The 19705-nt window shown below is 38.6% G+C and overlaps 1 protein-coding gene across 15 annotated transcripts in view; it reads right to left on the bottom strand.

Annotated features, from left to right (window-relative positions):
* The window catches only part of FTCDNL1 (formiminotransferase cyclodeaminase N-terminal like), a 170166-nt gene that overhangs the window by 111628 nt on the left and 38833 nt on the right, over window positions 1-19705 (bottom strand). For 11 of the 15 annotated variants that reach the window (XR_009055230.1, XR_009055229.1, XM_057747192.1 and 8 more), the window contains 3 exons: window positions 18253-18379; window positions 15457-15552; window positions 14089-14241 (listed from right to left, as the gene is read on the bottom strand). Coding sequence is in view for 12 of the 15 variants with exons in the window: in XM_057747192.1 (XP_057603175.1) it covers window positions 14089-14241; window positions 15457-15552; window positions 18253-18379 (376 nt within the window). In the remaining 3 variants the exon portion in view is untranslated. Of the gene's footprint in view, window positions 1-1983; window positions 6627-14088; window positions 14242-15456; window positions 15553-18252; window positions 18380-19705 lie in introns of those variants that run through there. The other 4 variants (XR_009055231.1, XM_057747197.1, XM_057747188.1 and 1 more) reach the window with 4 other exon arrangements.

Below are 19705 nucleotides of genomic sequence, written 5' to 3'. Positions count from 1 at the left end.
AACAATCAATGTTTGTTAAGTTGAATAAATTGAATTTGATTCCTAAGCACTCTGCAGATGTTGGACGCTGCAAACCTGGAATAACAGCATCCATTCCAAACTTACACAGGAGAAATAAAGGGTCACTATGCTAACAAAATGAGAACAGGGTTTAAGACCAGGAGTGCGACGTATCCCTAGTGAGAAACAACGTGATCAATTGGCATCGTGTTTTACGAGCTGTCCTCCAGCCCCCCGCTGTCAGAGCCACCTGCAGCTGTGGGCTACCTGAGACAGTCAGTAATGTCAGACAGGAAAAACATCCGAATCACCTTGTGCTGACAAGAGTATGATGTCATCGTGCCGGCTTGAAACAGGTAAAGCAAAACTGCAGCTTCCTAAATGGCTCTCTGTTAAAGACCAATATTTTCTAGTTTTGTTTCCATTCTTGACAAGTATTCCCCACCACTATTATTAGTACCTCTGATCTTTCCATTTTCACAAGTCATATTCTAAAAAGGCTGATTTAATGACAATGTTTTTTTAAAATATAATTTAGCCTTTATGGTTGGCTGATTTTATATACTCAAAATGATTTTTAGCCATTTCTACACATGCATGTCTATCACTTTCAGCCTTAACTTTAGAGACTTCTATGAGTTTGGTTATTCCTCTTCGCAAAAGGCAGATCAGCACAATGACACAGGAAGTTTCAGCTTCGTATCCTTAACACAAATGTTTATTTCTGAGCCTGTAACAGACCTAACTGTGGCTGAAAGGTAGTATTTCATTGAGAACGTACAATATTTAAGACAGTATTTAAGAATCCACTTCGTTAAATGTATTCACCTGCCTTACGTTAGCATGCACCTCATGTCTACAGAGGTATTTGATATCGTTCTTTCCCCCTCTGCTTTTGTTTCTTTCAGGAGCATTTTAGGACTACTAGTATAAATGGAGTTGAGATTTAACTGTTAAACAGAATTGCATTTTAGCAGCTCAAGGAACATAACTGATATGCTTGGTTTTGTTACATTTTTGACAGCAAAATGCAGAGTTAGGAAAAATCTCAAGCCTGTCACTTCTTTTCCTCTAGGAATAGATAAATTCTATTTCCTGTGGCCCGTGGTATGAAAGTGTGGCTTATTATTATTATTTTTAAACCAGAACTCTAACGATACTCAAAATAGTCTACTGACACATTCTCATAAGTACATACCAATCAAAAAGAGTATTTTTCAACCCCATCACCTCATACTCAATAAAAAGCAGAGGGGAAAAAAGCACAGAATCTAAAAATTAAACTGGGTGCTAGACTTGAAATCTTACAAGAATCCTCTCTAGTTTTAGTATAGCTCTCTTAATATAGCCAAGTTTTTTGTTTAGTTGATTTTTTTATTTATGTATTTTTTAATGAGAAGGATAAAAAAGATTCTCTACCAGAAGCCATAAAAATCTCTCAGATGGTAAAACAGATAGCCCTAAAAGTTTTTGCCTGAATTCATACACATACCTAAAATAAAACTGGCCGATTAATCTTGCTACAGTACTTTGAAAAAGAAGACATTTGAAAATACAGCGTAGTTGTGATGCTGCACTGCCTCTAATTAAGTGCAGACTAGGAAAAATTATTCTTAGTTTAGTCTATGGAAGGGGGGGGGGTGGAAATTTCTTTTTGCAATTCAAAATTATTTTAAAGATGGAGTGTTTCTTTTCCAATGTCTTCATTAAACAGAGCTGTTAAGAATTGTCTCCCAACCATCCCCAAAGAGCACAAAGCTACCCAGTATTCACCCCATATGCTCGGCTTTGAAGTGTGAAGCTGTGACCATCCCACCAGACTCTTACGCCACCATCAAAGCCATCTCATTACGCCCAGCGCTGAGAGTTAAAGCACGGGGCCGTAACCACTCCAACACAAACACTGCATTAACAAAGCAACCGCAATATTCCTCCCCCACATGGCTAGAACTTGGAGAAATTTTTACCATATGTACACATGCACGAGATACAAAAATTTATTGTGCTAGAACATCATTGAGAAGTACATTAAACATGCTGACTAGAACTGGATGTTATTCTAAGGACTGGAGAAAAATAAAATGCAGCTGATCTTTATGATGAAAGAAGAGAAACATTAGGCTGAAAAACAAGATCAAGTCCTAAATTGCATTTCTACTGACACATTCTGTTGCCTGTTCTTTCTTGAGGGAGCAGAAAACAATTTAGGGGGGAAAACAAAACTCTGCTATCACTGGATGCTACTGTTTACTCTATCATGTTTCATTTCTAAAGGACAAATAAACTTACAAATAATGCAATGCTGATAACAGCATCTATAATTCAAAATGAACAGTACTTGCTAAGAGAAAGTAATTTCACTTGTGTCTCTGAGCTGTCAATTTACCATTGGCATGGCAGTAAAAAATAAAATGCAAAGAAAAAATTTGTTATGTATTCATGGAAATGAGGTCATGATAGGCACTTAATTAATTTTCATATAAAAATTAATCTGTAAAAGTATTTTGAAATGTTTGTACCTAATGATTCCATTCTTTTTATATTGCTCTAAAGAAATCCTTACATTTGTATACCGGAAAGTATATTCAAGATTATTCACTGCTACATTATTTGTACTGGAAAAAATAAGAAACATCTGAATGTCTATAAATAGGGGAATAGAAAAAATGTGATATATGCATACCATGATAACTATACAGCAGGAATGAGCTCTATGGAACACCATAGGTAGATTTCCAAGATATCTTGCTGAATAAAAAAGTTATAGTATAACAATTTGAAAGAGAATGTATATAGGATATATATATACATAAAATTTATGTGTGTATATGTGTATATATACATGTATGTATGTATACATACATATATATAAAACTGAAGCACTTTGCTGTATACCTGAAAATAACATTATAAATCAACTATACTTCAATACAAAAATGAAGTAAAAATTGCTTAAAAGTTATGTACAATAGCATTTATACTACAAACACGTACAAGAAATACTATATTGGATTTATGAGTATATACGTAGGTACAAATAAAAGCATGGGGAAAATTCTGGATTGAGTATGAGCATACTATACCATAACTTGGCAGGGGTGGTTCAGGGAACCAGGAATGTAGCTGGTGGACAGAGGTGAACTTTAACCTTACCTGTAATGTTTGAAATTTTGAAAAAGAAAATTAATAAAAAGTTCGAGGCAAGGTCGAGTAAATAAACAGTTGTGAGGATCCTTTGTTCTGCTGCTGTCTAGATGGAAAACTATGGGTAAGTTTCTTAATGTTTCTAGGTCTGTTTTCTAGCTATAGAATGAAAGAATTGGACCTATCCTCTATCCTTATCATAGACATAAGAATTATGTGCCCCCAAACCCTTAGTAAACCATATAATTTCATGGCAGTATAGGTATCCATAAAAATATATGATATATTAGTAGTCTGGGACACATTTTACACATATGTCTTTATTTTTATTTTATTTTATTTTATTTTTGGCTGCACTGCATGGCTTGTGAGATCTCAGTTCCCTGACCAGGGATTGAACCTGGGCCACAGTAGTGACAGCCTGGAATCCCAACCACTAGGCCACCAGGGAACTCCCCTCACATGTATCTTTATATCCAAGAATCCAAGAATCTTACTATTTCCTTGTATATAACATATACGTCCATGGAGATGTGTATACAAAGAGCTTGCTATTCCGTTGTAGGGAATATGATGATAAAATTACCACTTTGTGCAGACATGATATTGTTTGTTTAAAGAATTCCACTTTCTTGAGTGACCTAACATATGCAATTTACACTGTATTCAGTCACTTGTTTTCTTCTGTCCTATGGTGCTCTCTCCTGTCTCAGGTGCAGATTTCATGGCCCAGCTTTCTCGGGGGAAGGAACTCTATTATACTTCCCTATAGTCACCATAGCATTTACTATGGTAAATGGAAACATAACAGGCACTCCAACATTGTTTGGATGTTCACAAATACCTCTTCATTTATCTTCATAACAGTTCTCTGAAATACGTGCTGAATACCATTTCGCAAATGAAGAACTGATATAAAAGAAACTGTCTGCTATAGGACTTAGAATTTTAGAGCTGAAAGCACTTCAGAGATCTCCTGCCCAAGTGGTTTTCAAACATCTTGTCGTGCAATCCCTTTCCTCAAAAGGCACTTTATTTGGAATCTTGATAACACAAAACAGAGAAGAGGGATCCACTCTCTTTATGGTGGAGGGGGACAGCCTGGGCCCCAACTGCTCAGCAACCCCCTCCACAAGGCCACAGAGAATTACTAAGAGCAGTGACAGCTCTTTACTGGTGGGAGGCAGGGGACCAGGGGCTTTACATGCAGGCATTATTTCCCATAATCACCCTCCCAAGATGGTATTACTCCCCACTGTATAGGTATAAAACCAAAAAAGACTATAAACGACACTAAACGATTTTCTTAAAGTCAGCTGGCAATTAAGTAGAAGATCTGGGGTTTGAACTCAGGTTTATTCAGCTCCAAAATTCTTATTCTTTCCACTTACCATTTGGCTTCCCTTTCTAGCCATTCAATGTGATGTAACTGTTTAGATCACAGTGATCAGAAACTCATGGGCATATATATACACACACATATTAATGTGTGTGTGGAATTGGAACTGGGCCTGTCACTTCCATATAGTGCACCCCCTTCGTAAGGACTTCTCATTTTCTTTCAGGGGGCATATTAAGAAGCTGAAACTCCCCCCAAATGTAGTTCTGATGAGACATGGCTAAGTTTTGAGGATGGCCAGGAATCCTTCTGTTGGCCAATGTATCAGCAATATGTAAACAGCCTTCAGTATAAAGCCCACTCCCCACAGCAAGGAAGAGTTAAGGTGGCTCTTCCACCCAACCACAGCTCTCCAAATATCAAACAAATAGCTCACATGAGGTAGTCTGGTCTCCTTGTGTGTGTTCGGCTCCCCTACATCTTCCATCTTCCTGGTCACTGGCCACTGACAACACTCAACAATCTCTTAGTAGTCTCAAGCCTAGCCCTAACTCTCGTCACTTATCCCCAAAATAGATGAAGTCCTCCCATCCCCCTACCCACAATCCCTCTCCTTTTTACCACCTCTCAGCGGATGCTCATTTCCAAGCACCCATGCCCACTGCATTAAATCTCCTTTTGAAGGAAAATGCTTCCAATCCAATACTGATGTTTATTTCCGCATGGAGGGAGTTCTGCTGGTCTTGCTGGCTGTTATGAGTTAAACTGTGTCCCCTGCAAAATCCATCTGTTGAAGTCATAGCCCTCAGGACACGAGAAGGTGACCTTATCTGGGAATAGGGTCATTGCAGGTATAATTAGTTAACGTGAGACCACATACTGGAATAGAGTGGGGCCCTAATCCAATATGACTGATGTCCTCATAAAAAGGGGAAATCTGGACACAGACAACATACAGGGAGAACACCATGTGAACATGAAGAGGACCATCCACAAGCCAAAATGGGACAGATCCTTGCGGCACAGCACTCAGAAGGGACCAACCCTGCTGACACCCTGATCTCGGACTTCTAGCCTCCAGAACTGTGAGACAATAAATTCCTGTTGTTGAAATCACCCAGTCTGCAGCACTTTTGTCTACTGCAGGCTTAGGAAATTAAATCATTGGCCTTGCTCCTTCCCAACATCCCTTCCCTGGTGGGGAGTTTGGGAGACAAGCTGGGTTTGCACAGGCCTACCCCTCCCTCCCTTCTTCCTTCTTAGGAGCTTAGGAAACAGACATTCCACTCCACCTCCTCCTTGCCATTAGCTTGCCAGGGCCAGGCCTGTGCTGTCCAGTGCTGCCTGTAACTGCCCGGATGGGTCTGTCTAATTCTCTGGTGGGTAAGCTCAGCTGTCACGTTAGTTTTATCAGTAATAAAGTTAGTATTTTCACTTCTCACATGCTTCTCTCTACTGTCAAATTGGTTCAAGATTTGGGAAGGGAAGAAGTGTACTGTTTGTGATGCTCTCCTCCCAAACCCCACCCCAAGCCTTCATCTTCCTGGGAACAGGGAGTGGGGTGGCCTTCCTTCTTTCTCTACTCCATTGCCATGGAATAAATTTTGGAACATGCTTTTCCAAGCCCTCTCCTTTTGGTTGAACCCTGACTGTTACTTCCACATTCTCACTATAACAATTCTATACCCCACAAAGCAGCAAATAACTCAGGCTGTCCAGGAAACAGTCACACGTGGGCTATGGGGGGAAGAGAGGCATAACAATTATCATCTTGAGATATTATCCTACTATGTATTTTTGGTTAATTAAAACTGGAGAGTGAGGTATTTAATACATGCAATTTTGAGTCACACAACAAATGATAAGCTAATTAATAACAATGCTATAATTATTATAATAGCATATCATGATACCCATGTGTCGTCCTCTTCACTATCATCACACGCTCTGGGTCTCCTGAGAAGCACATCCTTGCTTGCCCAGCAGAAACCAGATGGATGGGCTGGTGGGTGCCTGCGGGTGTGCAGAGACTTGGGTTGATGCACTTAACCTTATAGGTCCATCAATGCCACTAGCATCACTATATCATTTCCTCAGAATTTTCTCATCCTAGTGGCCTTCACACTGGAAGTCACTGTATGTGCTAGGAAGGAGAGAATGGAAAGGAAAAGGAATTCAGAAAAAGCATAGCCAAGGTTAGAGGTCTGGGCTCAGAAAGTTAGCATCATATCAATTATCTGCTATAAATCCCCTATTGGGTCTAAATTCTCTAAAACACCATCAGTGATAACATAAATTTAATCTCTAGGTGAGATATATACATGCTGAAAATCAGAAAACTTAGAACCCCTAAATTCTGAGGCCCCCAGGGCTGTTGCCTCTGCTAGTAAGGGGTGAATGTCAACATCTCCTGCAGTGACCCATGGCTTAATCCTGAATATTCTAGGAGACCCCTTCCCTAGGTGAAGTAGTGGTGGGGAGGGGGGTCTCCCAGTTTTAACCTGCAGACTTATAGACTGGGGGAGAATTACAAGAAATGTACAGTCAGGCAGCGAAGATTTCATGCATTCCACCTACTCATCACAATTAGAAGATTCTTATAGTACATTTATTCCTGTCAAAATGTTCAATAAAACCTATTCAGTATACACCAAAAGTGAAACAGGGAAGAAGGGAAAGCCAGTACAAGGATGTATTACCAAGCTAGTCACCACTATGAGCAGCTGGGGCTTGGTCTTGCTGCAACGGGCCTTAGAATTGTCCGTCTACCAGCTCAGGGCCCCCACTGGCCAAGAGGTACCTGTGGGGTTAATTTACTTGGACTTCAGGTTGCTGTACAATCAAAGTGAGAGAAAAAGAGCATTTTTTTCAACTACAGTTGTTTGCATTGGTAATTGCCGGTCATGGACGAATAGGTTAGTTTATCCCAGTTCTCCCATTTGGCCTTTTCCTTCCTCATTAGTAGCTCTGTTTACAGTGGTTGATATAATCCTGTTGCATTTATTAGGCCTGTAGCAATATGCATTTATGAACAACCTGCTAACTATCTTTCACAGTTAAAATGTACTCAAGTTGCTGGAAATCAATTTTGATATTTTAAGTACTTCCCAATGCTCAATCCTTTTTTTTTTTTTAACTTTTTATATGGTGGCAGTATCCTATAATTGTCAAAGTAAATGCTATGTCCTAACACGATGTTAACATATGCTTGTAAAATCAACCATTGCTTTTATGCTACGGCAATGAGGGTAGTACTAATGGTGGAAAGAACTATATCAGAACCCAACATCGAAACTGACTAATCTCAACAAAATCCGAGGCTGTTTTATGAGACAATCTCATAAATAGCAACTGGAGAATCAGAGTAGAAAATTCTTGAAGTGATAAGTTGTTCCTGACTTGCCAGATCAGCCCATGTTGTGACAATCTGTATTTTACAATCGAAGGGTCTTAAGACCATCACACAAGTGTTGACGTCATGTGAATCTGTCATGGCATAGGTCCTCCAAGCCGTAAGAATACTCGGAAAATCATCTAACGAGGCTGATAGTTCTAATCAAATTCATTAATGTAGTATATATTTTAAGATAAATAAAAAAATCAATCATGTAAGAGCTAAATCTTTATTTATATAACTTAATTAGCATTTTATCTTTCCAAGCTTCTGAAAAATGCCAATTTATAAAGCATTATATAAACATTATTTCATTTGATTAATGACATAAAACAAAAAGCAAGTTTCCATATGATTTACAAAATTTATAGCTATGGTCCAGACTTTTAAGGCTGAATATTATGAACCTCCACGTTAGTTTAGCCCATTTTCACCGATTTGCCTGAGCACCTTCTGCCGTGACCCCTCCCCTCCATCTTCACTCAGTCCTTCTCAGGAAGGTTTGTGTGTGCATGAGAAATAAGGTCATGTTTCAGAAACACTGGTTCCTGCACGTGAAACATCGAGTAAGGAAAAAGTGAACACACATAGACAGCCCAATGGCCCACAGTAATTCTTTGGAGAAACTGTCTACACAAAATTTACTGAAGTCCAGAAATTGAGACTAAATACCTTCAATATTGAGTTATAAGTCAGAAAAAAGAAGTGTTCCTGTAAATTTGCCTTTGGTTCCAAATTAGGTGAATTCATTGTTTTTGAAGGATCTAAGATAATCAAAATCACCAAGAGGAATTAGAGAAGTAGAGACTTCTAAGTAAAGATGGGAGAGTAGATTACAATGTTTACGTTCACTTCCAAAAACCCCAGGAAAAAGTTGGTAAAGAGATCTATTTTTAAAGCATTGATTCACTCAAACAAATAGAAATGGAAGAGGAAGCAATGGCATTGGAACTTGGAGAGCAGATATAAGAAGAGCGGGAGATTCAGCAGACCCCAGACAGCAGAGAAGCAGCCTGACTTAGAACAATGGTACCTGGTAATGGTCAGAACTGGTGATCTCTCTCTGGGAGAGAAGGTAAAGGCATAGTTCAAAACAGGGAGACTGGTGGAAAGTCTGTTTAAGCAGCAGTTAGATCCCACCCGCTCCACACAGACAGGCAACTGGCAGAAGACACAAGAGGTAAAACACTAGGTGTCTGGGCTAGGGGATACGGTGGGGGGGGGGGGGGGGGGTGGCGGGCGGCGGGGGGGCGTTCATGAAAAGAGGAGGATTAAGGGAACATTTACACACTCAATGCTGAGAGTCTTCCAGCCCTCTTCTGCAACTCAACTTCTAAATCATGGACAGCTGTGTCTGGACTCCAGGCTGAAGACTGGAGGATCCTTCTCTAAGAAACTTGAACAGCCCAAAAGGAAAGACCCCAAAGATACTGAAATAGGAACATTTCTATAACATTATCATAGACACAATCCAGACAGATTGGCCTATAGCTGACAAACCCCACCTACACACTCAGATTATCCTTTCAGTCTTTTAGTGTCCACTCTTAGAGTAAGCAGCCAACCAACAATCACCTGACATCTGAGGGAAGTCTTTAAAACAAACAGGAGAGGGACTTCCTAGGTGGTGCAGTGGTTAAGAATCCGCCTGCCAATGCAGAGGACATGGGTTCGATCCCTGCTCTGGGAAGATCCCATGTGCCACAGAGCAATTAAGCCCGTGCACCACAACTACTGAGCCTGCGCTCTAGAGCCCGTGAGCCACAACTATTGAGCCCATGTGCTGCAACTACTGAAGTCCCTGCGCCTAGAGCCCGTGCTCTGCAACAAGAGAGGCCACCAAAATGAGGAGTCCACGCACCACAATGAAGAGTAGCCCCTACTCGCCACAACTAGAGAAAGCCTGTGCGCAGCAACAAAGATCCAACGCAGCCAATCAATCAATCAATCAATCAGTTTATTAAAAAAAAAAAAACAGGAGAGAGCAACCTAGGGGTGGGGAACAGATATCATGCAGAAAGAAGAAACTGTCAAAAATTATTCATGGATACTGTATTCATAAGACATGAGCAGGACATTAATTAGAATAATAAATTAAAATGACCACTCAGAGCGTAAATAAAAGCACTCGGAAATTAATACAGAGGAAATGAAAAACTTATTGAAGGCTTGGGATATAAAGTAGAGGAAATTTGCAAGAAATTATTATAAAAATACAAAGCGATATAACAAGAGAGAGAGAAAAGTAAGTGTAGAGAACCAATACAAGAGTTCCAATACTCAAATTAGGGGGCTTCCAGAAAGAACTGAGAAAACAGAAGAAATCATCAATGGAATAACTCAAGAGAATTTCCAGCACTGGGGACAAATTTCAAGGATTCAAAGAACCTACCACGTGTCCAGCATAATGAATGAAAACAGACACATACAAAGGCACATCACTGAAATTCCAGAACACTAGGAACAAAGTGAAGATCTTATTACAAGCTTCCAGAGAAAAGTGACAGGTCACATACAAAGATCAGGAATCATAATGGCTTCAGAAGTCTCAACAGCAACATGGAAATAAGAATTGATACAATGTCTTCAAAATAAAGGAAACCAGCCAGACTAAAACTTGAGTGTGAAGGTAGAGTAATGGCATTTTCAGACATGTAAGTTCTCAAAAACCTACTCTCCCCGCCACCCCACCCCTGCTTTTTCTTAGAAAGCTAGCAGAGGATATGTTCCACCAAAACAAGGACATAAAATAAGGGGGAAAAAAGAAAAGATATGGGATTCAGGAACCAGAGTATCCAAAATGGAGAAAGATGAAGGGAACACCCCGGAAAACAGTAATGCGAAATGCCATGATGACAGTTATCCACAACAAACTGAGAGTAATTGGTCCTAATTGAACCAGATGAGAGAGTTCTAGAAGATAGTTTGTTTTTTTGTTTGTTTTTGGCTGCACTATACAGCTTGTGGGATCTTAGTTCCCTGACCAGGGATCGAACCCAGGCCCTTAGTACTGAGAGCGTGGAGTCCTAACCACTGAACCATCAGAGAATTCCCCTAAAAGATAGTTCTTTAAGAAGATGAAATTTATAGAACAGTCAATACATGGTGTGTTCTATCTGAATGCATGGAGAGATGTCATTTTGACAGTCTGGGTTAAATCAGTAGTAAGTATATAAAAAAAGTAAGTAAAAATCAAAAAGATAATGATCAATTCCAGCAAAAAGAAAAAGCTATACAGGAAGGGTAAAATAATAATGCTTCACTGTGAATAATGTTTACATAGTTACAATAATGCGACCACTAAATATTGTTCCAAGATATAATTATATGGGGAGGAAGGAGAATTAGGAAGTGGGAAACGTGTGTGTGGGGGGGGGGGTGTGAGGGGTGGGGTGAAAGGAAACTAAATTCTCATCTTCCGCAGTGAGAAGTCAATAGACAATTGACTAACACTAAAAAAAAACCCAAGAAGTACCAACATAGGTATGATATTCGGATATCTGGATTTGAATCCTAAATAATAAGGCAGAAGAGTTCAAAGTACTTGGCTCAGGGGAGAAGGAAACTGAAGTGTGTGCAGAGTGAGGAGGAAGGGGAAGTTATGTAGGTCTTAGAGTTGGGGAAACAAACCCTGTAGATTTCACTTTTAACCATGTTCATGTATCATTCTGATAACAGCAAAAAGAAGCAAAGAGAGGAAGGAAGGGAGAGAGGGAAGAATGGAAGGGAGGAGGAGAAAAATTTTAGAGACTTAATACAGATAAAAATGAAACAGAGCCTAAATAGATCAAGCGTGGTTTTACAGAAAATGAAAACCAAAGTCCAAAACATTGTTTTAAATTATAAGCTTTAAACAAATATATTTTAGATCTGTGTCTCCTTTTTTACATGGCAGCATCTGTAAGTGGAGACAGACACCTTCACTGCTTTGCTCCCCACACCCCAACCTCTTATGGAGTCCCCCCATTCTCTCCATCCTCTATTATCCTAGGCCACTATCACCTTTCCCAACTGGTCTGCCTGCTTCTCATCCATCCTCCATCATTCAAGCAAAGTAATCTTTCTAAAATTCAAAGCCAGTCATAGACTGTTTCTTAAACTCTTCAGCAGTTTCCACTGCCTTTAGGATGATAAGGTTTGAACTCCTTATCCTAGCATACAAGACTTCATGACCTCACCTCTGATTACCTCTGGAGCTTCATTTTTTAACATCCTACCCCACCCCATCTCTAAGTTCCAACCAGCCACAATGCAGCCCTTCACAGGTCCTCAAGCCCTGGCTGCTTCCTCTAGGACTCTGCATGCTGTGCCATTTATTCTGGAAGTTCCTAAACTAAAATTATATGCAAAATTATGTGTGTCTGTACCTACATATGTGTACACAAATGCACATCATAAAAACTTGTGAGTGATTTTCACGTTGATTACCAGTCCCCTGATACCAACTTTGGACCCTACTTTAAGAATCCCTTCCTTAAGGAATAAGCAAGTTTCCAGCTGATATCAAAAAGCTCTGAAATATTAATACATAATTCAAAATTTTTGCATATAAAACATACATGAATTACACATGTCAATATTAACTATCTTCTATGTCACTGGAATGCTCTGCATTGCCCTTCCTCCCAAAGGAAGTTAGTTAAATTATTGTTTTAATGTGGTTTCCCTGAGAAGGGGTTACTCTAGTGAAAAACATCCCATCACTGTTCTGAGAACAGTGAGATCCTAGAATATGAATACTTCTGCCTCATAAGAATGCCTGAGCATGCTGTTATAAAAAAAAAAAAAACTTTAAAAAAATTGGATGATATTAGATGAACAGCTGTGTAGAAAGGAGAATGTAAAAATAAAAACTGCATGTTGGAGCATCAAAATAGTAACCATGTACATGTATATGACTGTTTTTAATCAGATGAAGATTGAAGCTATTACATTTCAAATCGAATGTTATAAATTAGTTCAAGAATGCAGCTGAGCTCTCATTTAATTAGAAATGTCCATGTTTAAATCATGAGGTACAGTAGCTGCCAATGAAGCAAAAGGGCAAAGAAAGGGAGAAATACTGTGTCCAGACCCTCCTGTTGTCAACTGTCTCCTACACTGGCCGAACATCTGGGGTGGACTAGTCCCGATGTAATGAAGAACTTCATGTACTAGCTAATTTGAGATTTAATGTAATTGAACATAATTGTTTTGAAGACAATTAAAATCATTATTCTGGTCTGGACAATTCTGAACTCTTCATTTTTGTGTGAAATGTATCTTCCCCCTGCTGAATTTTAACTCATTCTTAGATGAAAAGTAAAGCAAATTTTGGGCCAAGAGTCCTCTGGGAAATAATCCACCGATTGTCAGGTCATGTTAAAATGCAGCACAAGCAGTGAGGTACACCTTTGGAAACGAGTCTTGTTTCATATTTCTAGTGCTTGACGTAGCTCAGCTACAGTCCAAATCTACAACCCAAATGTTAGACATTTCCCTATTACCTAAAAATGGGGCAACACCACAGAGGATTTCTGAGGTCATACAGAGACATCTGCAATCATCCTAAGGTGGACTTTTCCCCAAAGGTCATGAGTCTCTGCATCTCATAATTAACCAGCTAGACAGTCCAGGCAAAAGGTCTTTCTTTTCTCCCAATTTGCTTTATTCAAAAACACCTCAAGTGACATAGCTCAAATTTTCCAAATTAAACTTATCCCTGGGGCTGAACTCAAGCATGTGACAGTTCAGTTCTAAAGAAAATCTTAAAGAGAGTTGTGCACAAGGGAAAAAGAAAAAAAAAATCAGAGGAAAAAGGGGTAGGAGTTAACATTTAAGTGGGTTTTCAACCTCATCATTACCCCTGCTCAAGAAAATAGGACACAGATGGGCGAAACGCACCATCGTTCTGCCCTGAAGAGTCTAAGGAACTCATTAGAAATTACTGTTGTTTCCTCATGGTCTATCATGAATTTGTAAGGGACACAATGATTGATCTGCTGCATCCCACAGCATTTAGTGTTCCATAGCGTCGTGGGGTGGAGAGTGGACGGATGAGTCACAAAGACACAGTGTGCCACTGCAACCCATGAAAGCTTATTGTTGATACAATTCTTCAAGGTCAACTTTTCCCAGGGAACTGAGGGGTGATTATATTGTCACAAGCTGTTCTGATTGGTAAAAACGGTTTCCATTAAGGAATAACACACTACCCCAAACTTTCTCTTACTTCTGGCCATAGCTCCACACTCTTCCACTCCTACACCAGAGAGAGGGTAAATGGGAATCAGGTCCACTGCTCCCAGGCAAGGATGGATCCCCTCTTGAACCTCCATGTCAATCGACTGGAAGGCCTCCAGGCAGGCAGCCAGAATAGAATTGGCTTAAAAATGTAAAATTGTTAAAAGAAAAAAAGAAAAAAAAAGGTCATTAAACTTTCAATCACATCTAAAGAAGCAGCTGTGTTTATTATTGTCCCACCAGTTGTTTTTCTTTCATAATATGTATAGAAGATTTTTTTCATCCAAAATAAAGAAAAATGCAGGAGCCAACATTTCCCCTCCCCCCACCTCCTAAGTGTCATAGAGTTTCACATTTCTTTCAACTTTTTACTCTCCAAAGTGGAGGATGTATACAAAGTTTATCAGTCTTGAAAAACTTTGTATTTTTTTTTTACAATTGGTTACTTTAAATTTTTTCAATTTTATCAAATTAATCTGATAAAATTCCTTGTTATTTTCAGAATGTCTTATGAATTTATAATAAAATATACACACAAACATAAATTTTTAAAAGTATAAGTACTTTAGTTTTGCTCTTATAATTAGATTTTTCATTAAATGATTCTATCTAATACATATCATAGACATCTCAGAGTGTTATGTTATTACTCTGAGTTTTCATTTGCAGCAAAGTATGATCATTTGGCAAGAGAGCTAAATAACAAGGAAGACAATTGGTCCTACATTTGCTGGGAACTATCCATCTGTTCCTTGCTTTCCAAACAAAAATACCTTTTGAAAAAAGACAATCTGCTAAGTTGAAATCAAGTTTACTTGGAAATATTTTAAACCCTTTACCAAGCAATACTAAAATAATACAGGTTTTTGTTTAAACAATTATGATCCTTCAAATTCAAGTTGTCCCACTAAACCTTACAACAGGAGACATGAAACCCATTCAGTTTCACCCAATGGACCAACCCAAGACGTCAGGCTCCTGGTCCAAAACACAACTGCTTAGCACGTTTCGTTCCATGTCAACTTATCAGTGAAATCAGGGCTGACTTCAATGTTATTACTTCACAGGTTAAAACTTAAAGATATTTTTCTTAACCACAAAGGATATGTGATCATCTTCAGGGAAAGGATGTTATTAAATATTCGACTCCAAGGTTCATTCCAATGAAGAGGAAATGGGAAATGTTTGAGATGTACATGTTCAGAAAAATGATGAAATGCAGTTTTGAGGTAGACTCCCTATGTAATGGAGGGGCAGATACAGATTAACACAGGAAATCAATGATTAAAGAGCACTCGCCTCTACCTGAAGCCGACCCTTCGCCAAAAGACATATGTAAAAAAAGCTGAAATCTTACCTAACGCATCAACAGAAGCTGCTATTGTAATGACTGATCTGTTGTACTCTTGATCAGAAAATATATTGAGCACTGATACTTCAGGATGCTTCTGTCCTACAAAGAAAACAACACATAAATGCAAGAATTTTTTCTCTGATGAAATCTTAATACTTTATTTCTTCTGATACAATTAAATAGAAATAGTTTAATAGAACAGTTTAAGAGAAAAATTCTGGGGGGTGACCTCTGAAGTGACATTGATTAATCATGAAATTCACAGACAGTAATGTCTACTTCTTACAGTTCTTCCTACACAGCCAGATGGCTCAGCTCAGATACTAGGCTTTGGTGTCTGTGAGAGACCTTTCCTTGCACTTGCTTCTGAATTTGCCAAAGTTCTCTTAACTCAGTCTAAGATGGTAGCTCTTGTCTCAATCACCAAATCGTATCACTCTAAATTCTGTTCCTTACCAATCTCATCTTCCAGGCCTTGTCAATTTTTCCTTCCAAACCCAGAAATCAAACTGGATCAAAATCTCACATCTGGAAAAAGTAGGATAGGCCAATTAGTGCCTGGAGCAGAGGTTCCTGGGATACGTGCACCTGCCTATTAGAAGCTGTTCTGACTCCACCATGCCCTTTTCAAAGGCCACCAGCAGCCTTCAGATGTTAACGACTTCCAGCCTCCAGCGGCTTGTGACTCACTTGAATGCGTAACCTGGAGGAGAAAGCTGCCATACCCTCGTATGGCAGCACACATAACCCTGTAGTTATTTTTGAAGTTTACAAGCCTGGTTCAGGCTCCTTAAAAGTTCCTCGTATGCCTACAAAAGCAAATTCAAAGTGAAGGACAAAAGTTTTCAGGCGGTAATTAAACCTTTCACTATGCCATTATACCTTTGTCGCCCTGTCCCCTGGCAGCTTAACAATTAATCTTTTCAGAGGAGGGGAAAAATAAGTTACACGCAGGAACTACAGAGCTTACAGCAGCCCCACACTATTAATTTTAATAATGTGAAAAGATAAACTTATGTCACTCACTCATAGCCAAATGAGCATCTACAGAGATCTGCCCTCATGTAGGTCTAAAATTTATAACTCAGCTTTCTTTACATAAGACCTTTTAGGCCATTTAAATATTTTCACATTGCTTAATTGGAAAAAATATAGGTGATATGGTTTGATTCCATTCACTTAAAAATAAATGCCTTTAAAGTATTTGTAAAACAGCGGGTTATTTTCTTAACTAGTGCTACCTTCCCTGCATTTTTAAAACTATGAAAGACGGAGCAGGAACAAGATCATACAACCTCCTTTTTTATGTATTTTTTTCAACATACTTAAGCTTTTAGAAAAAAACAGATGATTTTATTTTTTCATCCTAAATCTTCTTCTGAAAAGCTTTTATTCTCAGTTTCATATGATTCAATTGAATCAAATGCTGAAAGAATGAAACACTTTCTCCTGCAATTTCTTAAGCATGCATATAGAAAAAAAATTACTGCTGGCAGGAGGAGCTGTCAGTATGAATCTCGGGAGAAGTAAATTGTTTGGTATTTGCAATGGAGTATAATAGCTATAATTCCATTTGAGCTGCTGCCACTAATAAGCTGATAAAAACTGTGAGTTGAGACCCAGGCGTCCATCAGTGTGTGGCTTCCACAAATGTCTCTGCCCAGTCACTTAATCACAGAATGTGTCTCCGCACATTCACCCAATCCCATTAGATGTACTATCTGACAATGAGCAGCCCAAGCTGGCTCTTACTGCAAAGAGAAGGCAAAAGCACAGCTGCACACTGACTCCAGAGGAGTTTTCTTATCAGCAATTATTAGGAATTTTCATAGACATTTCCAGCTCCCGCAAAGTTGCAAGACAGTAACTTAAATGTGTTCAGCATTAGAAATGGGCTGAGGGGAAACACTTCTCTCTCATGAAAAGTAATAACCAAATCAAAACTGACAATCACAAATTAAAAGAGACTGTCTCAAATGCTTTAGGGCTGTGACTCAGTGCTCACCTGCTGCCAAAAAGCTGTTGATTTAATAGCAAGGCTTTTGTACTGAAGTGACTGGAAGTCTACAAATACACTGTGTTTTGTGTATGTGTGAAAATAAAAACAAATGATGTCTAGAACTATATGTCATCACATGAACATTTTAACAAGGGTTTAAAAAAAAAAGAGAGAGAGTAGTAACTCTTACAGTAAATACTGGCCCAGGGAGTAAGGAGGCTGGAGTTTCAGTCTTCTGAATCTGAATCACAGAGTGATCTTAAACACATCACTTAAATGCAACTGCCTAAGTCTTTATGCGGAGAAAATGGAATAGAAATATTAATGCTGTAAGGACAGCATGGGCTTTGCTGGCAGGAGTGCTTTTGAAAAGTACTTGGTATTTGGCAAGTTTATTTTTTATTTAACCTGCTGAATAAAAAGCATAATATACAATTATGCTCATTCTATTAATGATCATATAAATGGCCCATGAGGGAAACATTAAACCTTTATGTAAACATATCCTCCTCAGGAGCTTGTCAATATCCTGAATAATGTGCATTTCAGACACTCTCTCCAATGTGAAGAAATATGCTGTGGATTGTATGCAGGCGTTTGGAAAAGAGCATATGTGCACATCTGAGTAAGTGATCTATCTCAGTATCCTGGAGTCCTGCAGAAGCTATAATGGCCCAAGAACAAGGGGGAAAATTCAGGAAGAAAGAAAAAGAGTGTTCTATAGATACTATTAGCAGAGTACAAAAATTACTGTATTATCAAAATACTACATATTCACTTCAATTGACTGTTGTTCCTACCATTTTTTTCAAGAAGAGCTGCTTTTGCTACGTTCTCAACAATGTATTTTCTTCTGGCTTCTGAAATGTTTAATAAACACGCAGCCAAACGGAGCCCCAGTCTGGAAGAAGACATGGTGATTTCCTTCTAGAACAGGAGAAAAATGAGCCTTCATTTTGGTTTCTACAATTCATTCATATTTTCATGTTCATTAAACATTATAAAAAAAAATCACAGTTTTTTAGAAACTAGGAGTCATAATACGAATGCTTCACTATTTCATTCCTCAGTAACACCTAAAGGATAACATCCTCAGATTGACTCAACCAGGAAACCATGCATATGAACATATGAAGACTCAGTCTGAATTGTCATGTGAAATTTCTTCATTAAAGTACATTACTCCTTTTAAGCATTGTCTTCCATAGTTTAATCCTGTTTTTGAAGAAGCATGATACTTTTGTTAAATGAGATTATTGGGGAAATGCAGAAAAGAGAAATGAAGGTGATTACTTAATATGCTGATTCTTACAAAAACTATCCTGACAGAAAGAAAGAGCAGTGTATGAACTAAAAGGGACTCATTTGGGGGCTTTAAATGACAACTATATGACTAAGTTCCTCTTGTACTTTGCACTCCATAGTCCCTAAATCAGTTTAAAATCTTGTTTCACAGGACTATGTACCTTGAACTGAAAGCTGACATGGAGTGCTCTGATATGTTACTCAATAAGCAGCCAAAAATGTGACTGATTTTGTTGAAAATGGAACGATTACAGAAGTTTTGGAGGTTGCTTTGATTCTCTTTAGGACTCTAGAATGGCATTTTTCAACTAGTTATCTTTCCATACCTCAAATGATACTATGAACTAAAGAAATGTAAATATCTCAAAACAAAAAGAAAATAATCCCCCTTTTTAAGATAAGGGCATCATATTCTGGCCTCTTTTAAATATAGCTAAAAGTGAATGTGGCCCTCATGAACTCGATCAGCAAATATTTGATGAGGGTCATTTTGTGTCAGGTAATGTTCTTTGTGCCAGGAATACTGCAGGGAATGGTGTCCAACTCTGAGACACATGTTAAGCTCATAAGTTTAAGCTAACATGCTGTGGTGCAATTAATAGTGTTCTCCATGCATAAATCCAGTGGCTTCCGTTCACCAGGATTGTTCCTCGGCCTGATGACTTTAATCTAAGAGGGGATACAGCGCTTCATGGTTAGTTCAGGTTTTCATATTGTGACCATCATCTCATGATTGAAAATTCATAAAAAATATGATCATTAGGATTTTGCAGACATTAATAACACTGTTGTAATAAAACAGCTCAGACCTCTCTCATTTTTATGTAAACAAAAAATTGCTTTACACCAGGGGTGTGGGCGTCTTCTGGCTTTCATTTGTTTTCAGTGTGTTTATGTAGCTTAATTGTCTCATCAGGCACTTTCCCAACATAATTATGCTTTTTAACA

Source organism: Hippopotamus amphibius, chromosome 8 (assembly GCF_030028045.1).
Source record: "Hippopotamus amphibius kiboko isolate mHipAmp2 chromosome 8, mHipAmp2.hap2, whole genome shotgun sequence".
NCBI classification, from domain to species: Eukaryota; Metazoa; Chordata; class Mammalia; order Artiodactyla; family Hippopotamidae; genus Hippopotamus; species Hippopotamus amphibius.
This window is presented reverse-complemented; position numbering and strand designations above follow the sequence as displayed.